Below are 20,793 nucleotides of genomic sequence, written 5' to 3' on the forward strand. Positions count from 1 at the left end.
TCTGTCTATTATTTCCTCAACCACTGCAGTTCATCTAAACAAGTCTTTCTTGAAGAAAAACAAAAGCACTTTGAAACATAGCCCAAGTATTTTTTTTTAAATAATTTGTCAATGTTACCCGCAGCTTCTCTCTCTCTCTCTCTCTCTCTCTCTCTCTCTCTCTCTCTCTCTCTCAGCAGACTCGATACTCAGCCACCGTGCAGTATGTACATTAAGGGAATAACGATAAAAATCCGTATCTACAATATCCGATGAATTTCGGAACTGGTTTTTAGCTTGAAAGATAATTTGTTTTTTTTAATTTGAGGGACAATTTGCCGCGATTTGTATTATCTGTGTTCAGAGGTGAAACTTGTCTTTGCATTTCTGCATTAGATACCACTGTAAGACTGAGGGTCAACATTTTATGTTGATTTACTCTTAGGGAATTTAACTAGAGTTGATAGGATGTTGAAGGAATTATTAACAATCTTCCTGTGGAGATTATAATCTTTTTAAAATGTATACTTCATTTTCGTTCACTAAATATTTCAGATACTGGAATAGGTTTTACGTTAACGTGATATATATGTATATATATATTATATATATATAATATATATATATATATATATATATATATATATATATTATATATATAGGGTGTGTGTACTTCTCATTTAAGCACACATTCCGAGATATTAACTCTAGGCTAACTTTTGGTGAAAAAATAAATCCAGAATAAATGCGCATTCTCTACACCTCCGCCATCTCCTGTGTTCCAAAACAGGTCCTTCCAACTCACGCCCGGCACCCCCCCCCCCCCTCCCCACCACACACACAAACTACATTCTCACAATGTGTATTTTGATTTAGAAATGGACACCAGTAGTACAGTGACGTGGACTGAAACAGGCATCAGCACTTGATGACAACATCGCTTATGTCGGGAACGCAGCACCTTAGCGTAAAAGAGAATAAATAAATTAACAGTGAATGCTTCGTCATCAGTCAAATAAATTATGAGTTAATAACATGGCGTTGCCGACGTAAACGAGGACGAGAGCAAAAACGATGACACCGAAGCTTGCGTTATATTTGCTTGCTTTTCCACTGCATTAGTAAATGATATGTTAATAGTCCTTGGTTGTATACAGTACTGTATATCGTTATCTATAGTGAGGCCGGCAAATGAACAACATCCGGGATATCAAGTCAAGGCGAAGGAAGGAAGGAAGGAAGGAAGGAAGGAAGGAAGGAAGGAAGAAGGGAGGAAGAAAGGAAGGAAGAAGGGAGAGAGGCGCTAGAGAGAACCAGAGGCTCTCTGGTCTGGGAAAGGCAGAAAGAAGTTGGCAGACCGTCAATCATAGACTCGTACAGACAGACCAAAGAGAGTACTACTCTGAATAGGTGACAGCTGGAGGAAAGACAGGATGGAGGGCAACGGAAGTTAGGTAGAGAAATTGAGGAACGAAGGAAGATTAGACGGTGGGGAAAAGTGGATTTTGGAAGTTACAGAGCAGATAAAAGAGGACATTTCATTCATCCTTAGCATCAGCGGTTAATGTTCCTCAATCATAATTATGATTCAGTTTAAACCTAAATGTCCCAACTAAAAGTAGATCTATGGATACAGCAACTGAAAACGAAAAAAAATTATATGATTAAAACTAACAAAATAGCAAAATGAATAAAAACTCGAGTTTGTACATTCGTTGTATTCAGTTAAAAAATATTGAATACATGGCATATATCTGTCACTCAGCGTCGTCTTTTTTACAAGTTGAGTTTGTCTAAGCTCTTCCTTCGTGTTTTGTTGTGTTTTCGGCCGTCATATTCGTGGAGTTGATTTCCAGCAGCCCCGGATACGACGACGGTAATATCTCACTGGAGTGAATCTCCGCACTCTTTCTTCCCATAAGATTCACGTCATTAAAACAAATACTACATCTATGGCCTGTCATTAACATACTGTCCACTACGTCATCATTAGAAATGTTGGCACATGGAAACATCAGCAATAAATAATCATGGCACGATTCCTACGCATACCACACAATTGAGTCTTTGGTCCTTCTTTTCTTCTCAGCAAGTAGAAGAAGAAACACGAGTCGCGTCCGTTTCCCTTCCAGTCTTCTCTGGACTCCTTTCGTCTCCTCAGAGCCAATACAATAGCCGTTCACAGGCAACTACATCTTCTGTATCAGTTCAGTTCATGGCACAAGACAGTTTCCTAGAGATGTTCGTTCCCCTCCGTGCTTTCCTCCGAATGAGCAGCCCCAGAAGCATTGTTCTCCTTCCGAGGCAAATTATTCTCAAAACCAATATAGGTCTTTTGCCCCTTCCTGTGGCACTCCTGTCTCTAGACCTGTAATTGAAAAGGAAGGCAAATGTTCGTTACGAAAGAAGTTGTGTAAGGTAATTATCTAGAAATCAAGCAGGTACAGAGTGAAATGTCCAAATCAGTGCTATCATAAAATACAGTATTCACTCACAAACATAAACAAAGTAATTTAGTATACAAATGTCTTTTTAAGGGCAACTGTCCACGCAGTCGAATCCCATTTTACACGGTTAAGATTTCTAGGTGATGGCCAAATGAACTTTTGTATAATCAATACTAAGAAAAATGACTGACTTATGGAAATGAAGTCATGACTGATTGATAGGGTTCTGTAAACAGGCGTCATGACTGCGATGATTACTGACGCCGTGGAGAGGTAATTCATCAAAATAAAATATTTCAAAATAAGGAAAAAAGAACGCACTCACTGTACACACCCAGAGTCCATAAACTACAGGTTGACACACGGTAAGTGTCGAAGCATATTTACAGGAAAGATATAGTTCTACAAACAGCTACTTTAAAGTGAATCTTGTATCACACGTATTCAGATGACTACGGATGCTAGGCAAGGATCTGTGGCCGGTACACTAATATAACATTCTTAGTTTAAGCCTGCGTTTTTCCTTGTTCATGCTCATCCTGATCTCACCCAGACTAAAACACAATTCCAAAAAATCAAATTCATGTTCCCTGTATCGACCTTTGGAGCTAAACCCTCGATTAGGATTTCAGTAGACATTTTCCCGCAAAACAACTCATTGAAAGCTTCGACACACTTACACTGTAGTATTAGGCCGGCCACACGTGCAGTTTTAACTGACAGTTACAACTGTTCAGTTATAACTGTCCGTTGAAACTGCATGTGTGTGTGGGTATCTGAGTGTCTCAGTTCATTCAGTTTAACACAACTGAACAGTTAAACTGAGACAAATAAAATTTCAATATTTCTAACTGAAAGGATTAACTGAACTGAGCGTGTGTGGGGATTCAACTGTATAGTTCTCAGTTTAAAACTTGTGTTTAGAGTGGAGTGCAATTGGTTGAGGTGAAGATGTCACGTAAACCAAACCAAGTGATTGATTGTTGATTTCATTGCAATGTATCGATCTGAGCCTTGCCTGTGGCAAGTTTAAAGTCTAGAATATCATGACCGCGCAAAGAAAGATGCTGCCTATGACAAATTAGCAAAGAAAGTTGGAGGAACTTGAACCTAGTGCTACCAAGAAGTCTGTCTTAATAAAACCATTGTTTACGCTTTTTCGTTTTTTTTTTTTTTGTAGCATTACAAAGTGTACACCGATCCATTGTAAAAACTGAAGGATTGAACTGTACGTGTATGTGCATCTCAGTTTAAACCGACGTAAATACAGTGAACAGGTATAACTGTCAGTTAAAACGCACGTGTGTGGCCGGCCTTAGCTCACTGCATGAACTAATTTCTCTGTGTGTCATTGGTGTCTGCAGTTCTAAATAGAGAAAACCTAAGGAAGCATTGTTAAAGCCCGCCACTAACGTTCAGTTATGCCTGCACTGTTATAACTGTGCAATCGGACTGTGCAGGCAAATCTTCGCCACTAACGATACAGGCCGTTTTCTCAGTCCTCTGTAACAGCCATGGCGTCAACACACGATGCTTTGGCTGTAATTGACATACTGACATAAAAATAATGAATAGACGCATATAGGCCTATACTTGCTTTACATTATCTTGTCATAATAATATTCTCACTGAAAAACTGTCTTACATATATGGTTTATAACCACGAATAAACATACACAAGCTTAATCGGGTACGAAAGTAAATCTCAATCATATAGAAAGGTTTCAATAAAATCTACAAGACATTCAGGAATGATGCTGACACTTTCAGCCTTCATTATACACGATTGTTTTTCCCGTGGAAAAAATGGCAAAATTATGAATATATATTATTCTGACTTCCGTATCAATGATTAAAAACAAGTAAATCCAATACATCATCCATTTAGGTAGAAAACACTTTTCAATTTAATTAAAAGCAGCTATATGTTCTCTATTTGTACATGTTATCTGTCCGAGGACGGACAGCGATCTGAATCAAAAATGTTTTCTCCATCACATTAACGTTGCAATGCGCATGCGCAGCCGTTTGGCCTGAGGTTCGTCGACTGAGAGCTATTTACCCAGGCCACCTGCGCAAGCCAAAAAAACTGTGCAGGTTGTCCACACTAACGTTCAGTTATAACTGCAAGTCCAACATTGCAGTTATGACTACGCAGACATAACTGAACATTAGGGGCGGGCTTAGCACAGATTTGTTTTGTGCCAGTATGGTTGTTGTCATTTTTACAAGTATTTTGATTGCAAGCGGCCTGAATACATCGCGGTTACATTGCTTACTATTCCTTTTCCCATTAACTACCTTTTGCGTTGAAATGCAATTTGTAAGCTGCAGAAAGGAAACGGGGAAGGAGGCCAGTCAATCATTGAGGGATGTGTAGCATGAAACCTCTCATACTTTACCTGCGCTAAAGTGCAACTGAAATAAACTTTTTCAAACGACCTACTCTAGCTTGCGGTTAGAGCTCATTTTAACATTTAATGGATATAGTCAACACACCATTGAAGCTACTGCAAACTCTGAAGGTACCTGGAACATTTGGGTAATGCGCTGCTGAGTAGTTAGCTTCCAGGCCATGGCTCAATTCGGGATTGGTAAAGGCTTCGTGGTATCGGGCACCCCAACTATCTGGTTTCGCCATTGGCATCTGAAAATGAAAGAAAGTATCAGTAAAGTTCAAGAATTTTGTTGAAGAGTAACTGCGTATCAGTCAGGGAACCAATGGGTTCATGAGAAGTAAGATATTTGGTTTCAGAGATGGATCTTTAATTCACGACAATAACAGGTGACGGCCAAAGACCAGAACTATAACAATTGGAGGTAGTTCTAAGAAGATCTTTCAGTTTTAAGTATTATACACAGAAACCATGAAATCAGAAATTATATTGTATAAGTCTATAGAGATTCCTCCTGCCATTGGTGAAAAAGGATTAATCAGAGGTCCAAGTACAAACATCGCAGGATATCATAAGAAGCTCAGCCACCTAAAATCTGCATTTTTTTTTATCACAGAAAAGAAAGTATACACCAAAAATTTTAGCAAAATGTATTTATGATTCGTTTTCCTTCTTACTGTACACGTTAATGTAAATATGATCATATTTACACGAAGAAAATTCCTGAAACTTCAAACACACTAGTACTCGTCTGCCACTGCCGTCGGAAAACACTTTCTTTCATAAGTTGATCTATTTCTGTGGTTCTTTTTGAGAGATATCACGTCTGGTCCCATTGCAGTGGGAATAGAGATGCTCGCTTAACACCTGCTATATATATACAATGAAACAGTTATCACGGACTTTTCTAGCCAAAAGTATTTCCCTCGGGCAGACACTTTACACATGCTACAGAAATGACAGCAGTGACGGAGCTTTCACAACAAATGGATTAAAAGGACAGAATCTTGAACCACCGACCTGTGAGGTTACTGGCGTGACCCCAGGTAGTCTTGCGAGGTGAGGCTGGAAGGAGAGGGAGGAGTACTGGTGGTAAGGTCTTGATGACGATGGAACAGACGACATGGCTGCTTGGTAGACATCGTGGGCTACGCTGCGGTGACCGTAAGCCTGGAAGTGAAGTTGGTTTCGGATTGTTATCAAAGGTCATAATTTTTTTTTTTTTTTTTTTTTGAAGAATGTATCATCCCTCTCAAGATGCCGGCTCTGTTTCCTATCTTTCGCTGTTGTTCCTGAGCTTGTCACGAAAAATATCTCAGAATGAAAAGGATATCGACTTGAACCCTCAGTGAAACGAAATGAACACAAATCAACGGAAGCAGCCCTAAAAGGAGAACTGTCCGTACAAAAATAATTGGAACAAACCTGCGAAGATAAAGAGTATGCAGCCCAGGGGTCGGGTGCAGGGGGTTGCAGAGAGTGAAGTCCCCCGTGGTAGGGGTCATAGAGCTCTGCAGGCGACGCCCCCGTCAGGTGGCCCGCTAGACTCGGAGGTCTCGACGATGAGGATGTGGCTGGAATCTGGTAGTTGCTGTTCCAGAAGGATGGAGGGAAATTCCTGGAAGACATCGGTGATGCTGCTGGAAAAAGGAAGGATGACAAGCATGAGGCGACAAAAAAGACGAGAAATAGACCAAAGTTGCTCCAGCTTAAGGAATTATGCCAAGACATTGTTCCAGTAGGTTATTGCGCGCACGCACACACACACACACACACACACACACACACAAACACACACACACCATATATATATATTATATATATATCTATGAATATAAATAATATATTATATATATATATATAATATATATAATATAGTATATATAATTATATATATATATAGATATTATATGAGTATATATATATATATATATGATATATATATATATTATATACGTTTTATATATATAGTATATATATATTATATATATATATATATATTATATATATATTATAAATACATTTATATGTGCGCGCGTATGTGTGCTGGAAATAATTTCTTGACACAAATCCTTAAGCTGGAATTATGCACACACACACGCACACACACACACACACACACACACACACACACATATATATATATATATATATATATATATATATATATATATATATATATATATATATATTACATATTCATTACATTTGTGTGTGTGTTTCAGAAAGAACTTAGAAGATAACATGAGTGGAATTATTCATAAGAATTAGTAATATACCTCCAGCATCAAAGGAAACTGAGTGTGCAATCTTATGAAACAACATATAAAACGCAGTCTGTTTTGAAGAAGCCGTTTATAAATAAACACGCGTATTGAAAAGAATGAGAAATTAATATTCTGGAAATGTAGCTGATTAAGTGAAAGGGAGGCGAGCAAAAACCGCCGGGAGCGATTCGACGACCACTGTTTCAATCTTGTCCCACAAAAACTGACCCCAGTTATATAAAGCAAAGTAATTGGTAGCATTCACAACCGAACAAAAGTATCTCAAAGGCATACTTCTGAGGGGGGAAGGGGGATGCCGGGTAGGTAGGCGGAGCCTTTAGTACCCAAAGTGATTTCCTAATTAGCATCATAACATGCCCAACACACCTTCAGATTCCCCATCCAAGCTTATAGCCCTCGGATTCCCACGCTTCTTTTGCCCCCTCACAGGAAAGCCACCTCTAATGATATGCAAGATAGGAGACAAACTTCCCTACCAATGCCGTCGTCTACGGGGCTCGAAGCTAATAAAAACTGGGGGAAAAGAGAGAGAGAGAGAGAAACTGCTGGTGCACCCATCGAAGAACTGGTCTCTCTTAGTTAGGGTCCAGTGACGCTGACTGTGAATCCCATATGTAATGGGAAGTCATTTAATGATCTACATAACAAATGAAAATAACGATTCGACTGTCCATCAAATAAAAACCGCATAGCTGAAGTCACTATGGACATTATTATGGGGAATGCTCGTTCATTATAGCCAATTAAATTCTAGGAGTTTCAGGTTCAAATCTAATAATAATAATAATAATTCTGCGTCTGATGTTGCCTATTCACTAACAGATTAACCAAACGGAGGTGATGTTGAGGAATGAGAGAGGAAAACGGAACTTTGGCCTCAAGACGCCCAAATCGCTTAGTATGTTCACCGAAAAGATGTGCAAATCTAGAGACATTTACAGCGAAATCAAAGCCACATCCATTAAAAGTTATGACAGAACAACTAGACACTAAGAGTATATATATACACTAAAACTGTTGAACAAAAGAGGGAGAACTTAAGAACCGATGACAATGAGAATCCCAAATGGCCACGATGCACAACCCTTTAGTTGCGAGTTCCTTTTTCTAAAAGGTTCCTTAGCAATATTCGAAAACAAAATATAAGGGAATACAGCACATTACATTAATCTAGTTTCTAAGTCTTTGAAGTTAGGAAATAAAACCAAAGCTTTGGAAGCGATGCTGCGCAACAGGGGATTGTTTTGCACTTGTTTCAGTCTGCAATACCTGACGAAAATAGACGAGTGATTGTCACTGAGACACTGCCAAAGGACCATAATACGGGGTCCCATTGAGATATACTGCCTCGAGAGAATACTTTCACACAGACAACCTTGAAGTTATATAGATGTTTATCAGCTTGAAAAAAGAGAATAGTTATTCTCTACCTTAATGGACTATTGTGCATAAACAGGTGGCTTCTATTCTTCCCAGTCTAAAGTGTCGGTTTTGAAGAATAAGGGCAAGAATCATTTTCAGAGCGTCACAAAATCTCATCGGATGAGTTATTCAGGAAGCTCAAGAGCTAATCTACAAACACGAAATACTGAGGATTGACTCATTCGTGTTTTTTTTAATCAATAAGGGCTTAAGCATGAAGACGACGACGATTAACGGATAGTTCTCACGAAAATGATATCGAATGTTAATGTTGCCTCGTGCATAATTCCCACTGCCTAATTACAAGCTATTATGGACGATAGATCCCGATGAGAATAAATAATTCCGTAAGTTAATGGCGAGCCAGTTCTTTAGACAAGGCACTGCCAACACGAGTGGAACTTTGTTAAAATTTTGGAATGTAAATAGTCACCTTCTCTCTCTCTCTCTCTCTCTCTCTCTCTCTCTCTCTCTCTCTCTCTCTCTCTCTCTCTCTCTCCCCGTTTCCTTGCCCTCCACGTAGTAAATGCTCTTAAATTGTTTCATGAAAGGCATAATCGTGAAATTCTTTGCATTTTATAGCAGCTTTGGAGGTGCGCGTTGCGGAGGTCATTTGACCTGACACTCCAGCACGAACCTCCTACTGTACGGGTCACGACGTCTCTGATGATCTCGGAGCAACTCCTTATCCAATTCTCTCTTCTCTTTTCAGTGTCGCTTTGTTCTCGTTCGGCGGCCGAACTTCATTTTTTTCTTTTCATCACTGGCATACAAAATTAACCCGATTCTATTTACCGCCAGTATTTACTCTTGTGTTACTCTATTTCGTAGGAACCGCCTCATCCCTACTGATATGGTTTCCTTTTTCGGCAAAAGCGCAGAAGGGGGCCACCTTCATCTTTGTCCGCTGATCGCGACCAGCCTCAAATCCAATCAGAGCCATATTTCAGAAGGAATGCATCTTAACCGAAGCTTCCTTTAACCTAGGGCACAGTTTTCTGACCTGGCCCAGGGGGAGGGAAGGTTGAATTTGTACACCCAGCCCCCTTAGTTACCTCGTTGATATAAAGCAAGGTGTGCGCAACTGTTCTTCAGTTTTCGCTGCATATTTTTTCAAGGGTTTGAAGGCATCTTCACCCTTTATATTATGACGTTAACAATACTTGAAGATTTTATATTTTCTAAATTTAGCTTCCTTCTTTGAACCTGCGTTCATTGGATATGCTTATGTCATTGTTATACCGACAGTCGAGAAAGAAAAAAAAAAAGCCAAAATAATTTGTTTATATCCAAGAAAAACAGAAAGACTATTCTTTTATGTATCTGTGACCATAGCTCTATACGGACGCAAGTGCAAGCGACCGTTCGTTTTTATTGACATTAAGAGTTAATCAAAATACCAAATTTCTCTCTCTCTCTCTCTCTCTCTCTCTCTCTCTCTCTCTCTGGGATTGCTCATTTTAAAATGGTTCTACTGTTGATATTCAGGAAATATAGTTTTTAATCAACAATTTAATTCCTATATAGTTTTGCCAAATTTAGTTAGCCTATAAAATACACCGATCTTTCATACAAAATGTACAGCAAAGGAATTTGACGGAAAATGATCATAGTATACGTAGATATTAATAATTTTCCATGTAGCCTTAATGTGTCCTGGAAACGTGGATTAAAGTAGAACCCTAGTAGGCGACCTTGGGGTCCTTTTGCCCGAAGATTTTTACATTTTCTTCGGTAAAATGTTCGGCAAAATCTAAATGCAGCGGCTTCACAATGAACTCTTTACCAGTCACTTTCCTAATATACTATGGATAATAACCTTGAAATCCAGAGTTTATTCTATTTTATTAAGGCTAACTCGGTAACACAGCATAATTCTCTAAAAAGAGGAAAGTTTATGATATCGCTACCTGTCAGTGAGTTTCATGTGACGGGGTTTGCTCTCGCGCTATAAAGAATATTCGAAGATCAGCACGTATCTCTGACATTGAATTTATTATTCGTACATTTATGACAAATCTGAAGGCATATCAGCTTTAAAAGGACTTATGGATCGCTGCTCGCTGAAGTAGGAATACGATCCGTCAGTCATCGATCGAAACAAAAATGGAAATATTTTAGGATCCTTCCATGTCTCATATTATCAGGGAATAATGCCAACTGAATGGCTGACTGACTGACCCGCGAAGGCGTCTGAAATAATAGAGCATTTCTCGGCAACCCTGAGGAAGGAGTGACGCGTCCCCGAAGAGGATTTCTGAACTGCCTCTCTGACGCAGAACCAAAAGTGCGACACCTCCAGATCTGGAGGTCGATTGCCGGGAGATGTGTTCGGCTTCTCCATTTGTTTTGTCAACATAAAACATAATACGATCTTTGCCGTCAAGCAGAAATTCATTTGCTTCAATTAAGAGGAGACAAAGAAAGAGCATCTCGGATATAGTCCGTCAGGGAGCGTGGCCAATCCACACGAAAGCGCATATTTGCACGTATGACACAAAGACAGATTACTGGGGAGTGACCTTACGTTACGAAATCGGTAAACACTAGTGTCGAACGAGAGAAAGCGAGAAGATGAAACAACAGTGAACAAAAAATTCTCGTTTTAACGCATCATCATTCGAAAAAAGTTTGCAGCATTCTGGTGCAAAGTTTCTCATAGTACAAGCAAAAGGTAAGGTATGACTGCGGTATGCGGTTTGAATGAGGTGAAGGGTCACCACAAATTGATCATTCGCTTATAGAACGTAAGAGAATGATTTAAAAGTTTTTTGAATCATAAAACCGTCATTCTTCAGGTACGAGGCTATACAAAACTGCTTATTGACATGCAATATATACGATTTAATAAAATATATATATATATATATATATATATATATATATATATATATATATATATATATATATATATATATATATATATTGTAGGAAGCCCACTAAATTTCGGAAAAAATGGAAAGTTTTATTTTGAAATTTAGTGGGCTTCGTACAACATATTAGAACACGGATACAGTGTTTAACTTTGCTATATATATATATATATATATATATACTATATATATATATATATATATATATATATATATATATATATGTGTGTGTGTGAGAGAGAGTGAGTGTTGTGTGTGAGTTAGTTGAGGAGAGAGACGAGAGAGAGAGAGAGAGACGAGAAGAGAGAGAGAGGAGAGAGAGAAAAAAAATTTTTGTGTTAGTTACCTATATTTCATTAGCCCTTAAACATATCGCTGTATTTACTTCCAAGGTACTCGTGCACTGTTTTGCAACCCAAAACAAACAAACGCGTTTAGATAAATCCACTTATCAGGGAAGAAAGCCACATGGGAGCAGTTAAGCAGTAGTTATCTTGCGAGTTTTTTTCGTTTTATTTTAGATGTTGCCCGATGATCGTTTTGCCGAGTGTATGCAAATATCGCAGTAATCCCTCCACGTCAGGAAGAGTAGGAACAGAGACAAGTCAAAGGAAATCTCGGAAATCCACCCTCAGTAGTGAGAGCTGAGCCGAGGTCAATCCCTACTGTGGATCGTAGAAAACTCTCGCTAAAATCCCTGGGGGATAATGAGGAAAAATAATCGTTTCTCAAGTGGACGTTGGAGGCAGCGCTGTGACGCACTCCCCCCTCTCCCCCGGTCCCGAGATGCAAGGCAAAGCTTTCCTCGAGTGTTCTCGGAGCTGTGTAAACACAAGCAAAATTTTAATGACAGCGAAGCGTCTCTCGACGGAAATCTCGATCCAGGGCGCAACAGCAGCAGTCTCATAACAAATTCGTTTTTGTGTCACAGCTGGCTTTGCCGGGGAGGAGAGGAAACGAGAATCAATAAAAGAACAATGTGAAAAACAAACAAACAAACAAACTCCACTTGACCAAACGCAGGACTCGGATTAAGGAGATTAGAAGCTCACCTTTCCTCAGAAGCTGTAGGATTATACTATATTCCCGTGATAATCGCCACTGATAATCCTCAGCTCAATTTATGCAGAACCAGTCAATTAGAAAGAGTAAAGGTGTAAGTGGTAGCCGTGGCACTAAAGAAGGCTATCGCATTGGCTACTGACGACCCTGAAAGACTCGGGGACAGAGAAGCAGAGCCACCAACTCTCTTTATTTCTCTCTTGGCGACAGCCACTCAAATAACAGCGGTCAGCAGCGTTGACAACAGACACTGGAGACGCAGTTTGTGAATTTCAATAATACCGGAATTCTTCTATAGAGGACCAAATATAAAAATAGAAAACAAACGACAATCCAAAAAAGCTCTCTCTCTCTCTCTCTCTCTCTCTCTCTCTCTCTCTCTCTCTCTCTCTCTCTCTCCTTGAATAACAATATCAGTAAGACAAGACCGCAAACCTCCTTGGAGAAAATATAAAAACAAAAAGAAAATGAAAATAAAACTAACTACGATTAGCCATTGGCATCTTCCAACACCTAAGCACTTACAGATCAAGTCTGAGCGGAAAGAAGGTGAACGTTGTAAGATGCCTCGAATATTAATAAACTTTCCCGTATAAAATTTTATATGAGAAAATACACACACACACACATATACTATATATATATATATATATATATATATATATATATATATATATATATATATATATATATATATATATGCGTTTATATATGGTTGTGAAAATATACATGTATAAATTATTGAACTATACAGGAGGAATGAATAAAAACAGGCTTTGTACTTGCATTAAGTCAAAATGGCCCACAGACAAACGAGGCAGTGAGAGAAGCAGGGCCCAATCGGAAGAGAATGGGCTGAGCAACTGCGGACTAAAAGAACGAGGTTCCAATTTGGACGACGATATTGTGCACTAACGTCACTGTCGATTCTCCGTTTCTATGATTGACAACGACTAGAGAGAGCAGCCACATACTATGTACGTGCAGTGAGGATGGGAATGATGAGGTCTTTATGGGGCAGATGGCTACCATGGCAATTCCTTTTCCTGTAAGTATACGTGTGTCCACGTCCGTGTTACTTTACCGTTGCAACGGTGATAGCTTTCACTCGGTAGTCCTATTCAAAGCTAACAGTTTTGAACGCATAAGGAAGGGGAAAATCAAATGACAGAAATGACTCACGTTCTTTATTTCGAGCTAACGAAATTTCAGGCCGATAACAGACTTATTTTACTTATGTGCCCTCATCCATACACAAGTATTTCGCTAAACGATACTCTAGTGCAGTGAAATAAACAGAGTGAACCGTATATTCTTTGATGTGTGCAGTTAGTTTTCCTTTTCTTTTCTTCGAAACAAAGGCTAATCGATAAATTTCCGTGGAAGCCAATGGTTTCCACCATAATTGTCAAAGTCTTACTCGCCTGTCTCGAACACTTCTTCTCAGGGTGATTTATCCACGACAGATGGGAGGGAAGAAGGCTACCAGGAAGGCCGCCGCAGAAAGAAGTACAAAAGAGTGAGGGGAGACGGAGGGGGCGGGGGGGGGGGGATGAGGAGGGTGAGGGGGTGCCGCAAGAAGCCATACTGTTGCTAATAGATTTTCGGGGTAAGAAGTGACGTTCCTAGTAGGATGCATATAAGTGAGAGAGAGAGAGAGAGAGAGAGAGAGAGAGAGAGAGAGAGATCACAATTATGATTGTTACGAATATATCCTCTGAGTGACCATCATCTCTCAAAACTGTACGTGTAATACAATAATGCCAATAAGAGAAACCATGAAAAACCGCTCACAAACAAAAGTGGAAGACAAAACGGGAAAACAAAGGCGGTGTTTTTGGTTGTTTATGTGAGGTCGGTTATAAAAGCCAGCTCTGCAGAGGAGGTTCAATGAAATCAACCCAATGAGACGCCGAACACGTAAACAAAGGACAGGCAAAGGCTAAGCGGCTAATGTGATTTTTATCGTTTTCCGCTTCTTGGAGTTTTGCTCTTTCTAACAAGTCCTTTTTACCGAAGCAGATTATATAAACCGGTTCATCCACCTCTGGGAATTATGTAAAGTTAATGCGATAAGTGAAATAATGGCACAAATATAAAACATCTATGATCACTATGATTTAAAGGAATCGTCGTGGAATACGAAGCGTCTTAAAGAGAAATCGCCAAAGCACAATCTTAGGCAAAAGTTACCGTCAGGTAAATTTATGTGCAAAGTTCATTCCTTTAACTTAGTTCATTTTCTTTTTCGGTTAAATTTCTACGTTTTGCTTGAATTATAATTTTAACAGCCATTTAAGAAACGTTTCATGGCCAACTTTTTGGAGCCTTTTACTTTGTTAATACAGTAATAAGAGTAAGTTATGACAAACAATTTGTTGGTATTTGGCGGTAGGTCTTTGTAAGGGATCTAGAATATTGAAAAAAAAGAAAAAAAAAAAACGAAGGCATGCCCCTTGAAATCGGCCACTTTTGTCTCAATACACACAATAATAAATAAAATACTCTAACTGAGATTTGACATTTAGGTAAAACGAAGCATAATACAAGGTAGGCGTTGCCTTATTTATTCGAAAAACTTCCATTACTAACGGGTTGCGGAACGGCATCATAAGATGCCATCACGGAATCCAAAAAGAAAAGGAAAAGAAAGACGGAGCCGTCATTGCAAATACTAGTGGTGCCGTTCCTGTCTCCGAACCTTCTGATTTGGGTCACTCATCCTTCATTCAAAAGTGACGCTATTTTTGTTTTTAGAGGTAGTTATGTCGTGGACCAACGGGGTGCCCTTAGTTTTCCACATATCTGGACAACCTGGATGAACAAAAAGATAGTTTGAGCTCTTGAGTATAACACGATAATGACAACATGGCATTTCATCGACAGGAAGAATGATTATGAATGAGTCACATGAGTGACTTAGGACATGTATCTCATAATTGAATGACCTATCTTTTCTTTTGAGGCATGACTGTCACTAGAAAGCTAAAATACGAATCAGATAAGATGGAAAAATAGCAAACCCCTGGACAATCATTTAACCAGAGCCGATTATTGACCTAGGATGTAACTGCCTATTTTTAAAGTCACTTCCATATTCAATCATGATCTATGACGTACTTTCGGCATAACGGGTACTTGAATATTATACAAAACGCAAAGTGCAGCCTTGTGTTTATTTCTCCCGTTTGTAATGCTCAGGACCCACTGGTCCTGCGGATTTGGAGATTCGTCAGTGGGTAGGTAATCTTTTGGGCTCCGCGTTAAAGGCAGTCTTGACGAAGGACAAGTGGAGCGGCATAATGGGCTTCATATTGCAGTGCGATGCATAAGTGAAAGGACTAATAGTTCTGTCATTTATGACGGGACAGGCACGCGAGTATAAATGTGACAAGTAACTTCCATTCGTGAAGGAACTGAGTCATATTACAATTTTTGTTATCTTAGGAATAATTCATTATCCTTTTGTCAACTATTAGATATATCAACTTGTTTCTAGCCTGAATAAAACACACACACACATACACCACACATAACACAATCACGCTGGAAATTCACAGCAGGCCACTGAAATATTATTATATAACATTCAATCACGATTATGGAGCACTCAAAGATATTCATACGCACTGTCAGTCCGAAAAAATTCGTGGGATTTTCGTTATTGATAGGTTTTTTTTAAAGGATATTTATTTGCTTGCAGAATTATCTTTTTGTCTTGCTCTCAAACCCTTCGTGGACAGAGAGAGAGAGAGAGAGAGAGAGAGAGAGAGAGAGAGAGAGAGAGAGAGGCGGGTGGTGAATGGGGAAATATTAAAAATTCACCGTTCACTGTCTGTAGCAAATAATAACTATGAATAGAGCCGGGCATCTGAAGTACGATAATTCCACGGAAACCTCGACAGTCATTCTCTGGCGAAAGGTGGGATCTCTAGATTATGGGAATTTGGTCGACGCCAAAGAAAAAATGAGGAGCCTCTAGTCACCTAAGCAGAACGTCGCCGGCCTAAAGAGGAATTCCACTCTTTATAACTCATCCGGCGTGTGTGTGATATTTATATTTTCTGGTCCACCCTCCGGATTTCTAAGCGAATTTATATTCCAAGATTAGTTTGCCTGCCGTCATGCGATGTGCTGCAAGGGGAGAACTGTATGCACAAATGAGTTTCTATGCTTAAGTATAACATTGCAAATAGAAGCAAAATAGCTGCAGACGTGATCGTTCAGTCATTTCAAGTGGTCTTTTCAAGAACTCTAATATAATGTTTATCTGAAACCTTTGTTGGCATATTATCGAACAGTTGCTAGTCTTGAAAACATGACTCCATTTTTTTTTGTGTCTAGCAAGTTCATAATAGACTGACCGATCCTGGAATTTATTCAAGGAATAAATCAAGGGTTATTTGTTTAATGTAATTAATTATTTTTCTAAAAACATTTTTAAGCACTTGCAGAACTCCAAAACCATAACAGTCAACTGCCTATAATCCTGCTAAATTTTTGATAGCGCACTGATCCCGCCAAAACATTACTCTTTAATTAGAGCAATTTGCATAAGTAAGGATAGACGTTCACCGTCAAAATATTCCAAACTAAAAATTGCGATAGAGAACACATTCGACCTTATCGAAGTTTATGTGTCAATAAAGATTAAAATATACAATATGTCAGATATTAGGAAGGTGGACATAGAAGGCATTCAATAAAGGTAGGAGACCACAGCTTCAATGCGAAAACTCTCCAACGAGAAAAACCAATTGGTTTGTCCGCTGATGGCAAAAAACGTCATTCGAACAGATTACGGTTTGCTTGAAGTCAAGTAGACGAGTGCACGATAAAAGGCTCGGACAATGGATGAAGTGTGTAATACAAGGAGTGTGTGATGCCAGGGTCAAAGAGCGGGAAGGGAAGAGACATTGTTCCCTAGCTCGACCAGACACCGCTCATAACTCTCAGCGGGGAAGGCCTGTCGCGCCCTCCGAACAGCGCTGCCAACGCTACTACTCCCATGCCTTCATTTTTCTCTCCTCAGCTTCGTTTCAGCTGCTACAGAAGTTTCGCTTTAATCAAGATAACACAAGGGCAAATTTCAAAACATGGAAATATTTGAAAAATAACATTCTTCTCCAGTTATAACATCCAATACGACTGCAGCGTCGAATGGCACACGTACGCCAACACTGATCGCAAACCTCACAACAGCAAGGTTCATATTACAGGCGTTTTTACCAAACGAGGGAAACTTATGCATGCGCGAATTTCTGCGTCGGATAGATTGAGACTTTGTTTACGGGGCTCGTTCTTCTTCTTCTTCTTCTTCCTTAATTGAGAGGAACTTTCTTCGGAATTTATTACGGGAATGTTGGTTATTTAATCCCTTCAGCATTTATCTTCATCTTGCAAGGCTAAGACAACTACAAATTGCCATCATTACTTAAAACAACCTTTTCATTAACAAAATTGCTACTCTCCAAGTTGTCAAAAAGACACAGTAAGTCTGAAATGCACATACAGGAACTCCTTAATTATTACAGTTAATTAATATACCTAGGTTCTGATTGCGGGGAAACCTTGAGTGAGGCTTCCAGCATCACAGTTTGCAAGGATCTACTGAACAATGTATGTTGCACTGATTCTCGAAAAAAAATTAAAATTACGAAAGTACAAAAAGAAATTCGATTCCATTACTCAAACGTTGAGAAAGAAAGAGAGCAGTAATTAAAGTAATGTTAAATATTGGATAGTCTAAATGCAACTGGATTTCAAAAAGAGTAGTGAATAATATACTGAAGGAGTAGCATAAAAACAGTATAAAATATATAATTCAGTATGCAAATTATCTAGTAGAGTTCAGTTAATTAGAATATTAATGAATCAAGAGGTAAAATAAATTTAAGCATCAGCTGAGAGCAAGTGAATGCTCCCAGAAAAAGCTGACATAGTTCCCAGAAAGGTGTTTACGTAAGCAGACTGACTGAATCCTCACGCCACGCTCAGTGGAGGATAGCAAAAGTATTATATGGAGAGATTCACAATATTATGCCAAAAAGATGGTCCCACCTTATAAGGAACTTGTCTCTTCAGTTTTGGTTGCTAAGGAGGTCTTTGTTGAGCGACTAGAGGATCAAGATATATTTACAGGCTGATCATTCAAGAGAGTTCCTTGATAGCACTTGGATTATAGAGGCATAAGGGTCACGACGAAGGATTGCCCGCTCTTGGCACCTATATACTGCCTTTAGAGTGTACTCCTAGATTCCTCTCCACATATAGTATTGCCATTTGTCCAATCGAAAATGTAACATGGCCTTCAAGTTTTTCGTTTCTTACACTGAATCTTATGCACGAGAAATGTGAAATTAGAATATGTACTGTCACACATTCTGGACCGGTATTCACATCATTAACTCATATTACCCCATATATGAAAAGCAGCCAAGAAAGGAAAAAGAAGTTGAAAAGCAAAGACTAATTCATAAAAGAGAAAAAAAAAAGATCGAATCTTATAAACAACAAAGTAGGTACATCACCTGAGAATATATAAATAGACTTACACAGCAAGACCAGAGTTCTATTTCACTCAGGATCGACACCTTGGGGTTCTTTTTGGGAGAATCCTTCGAGCCCCTGAGAACCTAAGCAGTAAACTATGGTGAGATGTTTCCAGAGTGGCAAAGGGCATGCGGCTAGCAACCTCATTCTGAAAGATTTGTTGAGAATGGTAATGCTAGCATTCTCTGGAGTCATCTCCCCTAACGGTAGAAGTCCGCCGAGATACGGTTTACCGGACCGAAGCGTCGACCAACAACAATCCACCAACACTACTATTCCGTCCGCATGCTATGACAAGGACTGTGTATTCCTCCCCTGGGAATTTACGGGCTACTCTATGAGCAAGAGCCCGTGTTGGCATAACGCCAACTGAATTATTACCAACAACAGCGCCTAGGAGCAAAGCCCTTGCCGACACAAGGCTGACTAAATCTAAAACAACAACTACCCTTGTAAATCATAGCAATCTGGAGATGAACAGAGATCTGATCTACTCGAAACGCTCTTGTCTATTGAACAAGCGGATCTGACAACTCATTTTCGATGTGTCCTGGCATGGACAAAAAATCCTAAGGCAAATACAAATAAAAACAAACAAGAATTTCAGTGTACTTACTTTTAACATAAATCAGTTCTACAATACAGAGTCTTCTAAACACAAACACATATATACACATATAAGTAAATGAATAAATAAATAAATAAATAAAAATGATACATTGTATACATAGAAACAGAAACATACGCACAAACAAACACACGCACACATGTTATTTGGTAGTCCGAAATGCTTCAGTGATTTTACGAGTATTCTTGGATTCAACTGCGCAGCAAAAATATGCGCACAAAAACACAAAATCTTGTCGCGACCGCTAAGTGGAGGAAGATTCCAGTTCCCACACCTTATAGCCTCAAAATGGTGAGAACAAAGAGGAACTGAATTCTCTTTGCTATGGGGACAAACAATTTTCGTTATTGTAGGTGAAGAGAAGTACTAGCAAAGAAAAGCAATGAACGCACATGGCGTGGCGATTCTTTCAACCGAACCTAATATAGAAGTCATCCTTATGTGCAAAAACCTTATTTATTCTTTTCCAGTAAATGTTCAATTCCATCTAGCAATTCCTGCAGTTCGATTTCCGAGAGAATATCGTATTTTCGCCTTCATGCAACGCAAAAATTCTTGTAAAACCGAAAGAGGCAACTTATAAAGAACGGACAAGCCTAGTTTTTCTGACCAAATCGACGGGAATAAACATAAACAACAGTCTCCCGGTCAACACTTGGTCCGAGAATCTTGACGCAAATACCAAAGAAGAGCCAAACTAAGAACGGCCAGTCCGGCCATTGTGGACTAGTCATCTGTTCCATCTATTTCTATATCTCCAGCTTCCTTGGCTATCTTTCTCTCCCATCTACAAGATATGTAAACGGACATGGTAGAAAGCAATGATGAGGACTGTTAGGTAGTTAATGAGAGAGAGAGAGAGAGAGAGAGAGAGAGAGAGAGAGGAGAGAGGGTTGCAGAATATGGTCATAATCAGTAATAAGTGGGATTTTTATCACTGGTAAATATTTGTATCGCCTTGAATGTTTACCTCACGGGAAAATGTGCACTAATCAATCAAGATACAGACTTCAAGGTACGAATTAGCTTAAGACACTTTACATCAGCCCTAGTCGGTTGAACTTTATCAGATTTTGTGGAATAAATTGTTGAAGTACATGTATTGCAAGCATTCAAAATACTAAATACCGAGTTGCACTGACTTCT

General features: G+C 39.1%; 1 protein-coding gene across 3 annotated transcripts in view; it reads right to left on the reverse strand.

The window, feature by feature from the left end:
* Nucleotides 1-635: 635 nt before the first annotated feature.
* LOC135222785 (myb-like protein Q) overlaps nt 636-20,793 on the reverse strand; it is a 157,371-nt gene continuing 137,213 nt past the window's right edge. Inside the window, exons 4-7 of one of the 3 annotated variants that reach the window (XM_064261055.1) lie at nt 6,248-6,459; nt 5,843-5,992; nt 4,926-5,073; nt 636-2,347 (exon numbers count right to left, since the gene is read on the reverse strand). In XM_064261055.1, the coding sequence (XP_064117125.1) occupies nt 2,295-2,347; nt 4,926-5,073; nt 5,843-5,992; nt 6,248-6,459 (563 nt within the window). In that variant the 3' untranslated portion in view covers nt 636-2,294. Of the gene's footprint in view, nt 2,348-4,925; nt 5,074-5,842; nt 5,993-6,247; nt 6,463-20,793 lie in introns of all 3 variants that reach the window. The other 2 variants (XM_064261056.1, XM_064261053.1) reach the window with 2 other exon arrangements.

Source organism: Macrobrachium nipponense, chromosome 8, assembly GCF_015104395.2.
Source record: "Macrobrachium nipponense isolate FS-2020 chromosome 8, ASM1510439v2, whole genome shotgun sequence".
NCBI classification, from domain to species: Eukaryota; Metazoa; Arthropoda; class Malacostraca; order Decapoda; family Palaemonidae; genus Macrobrachium; species Macrobrachium nipponense.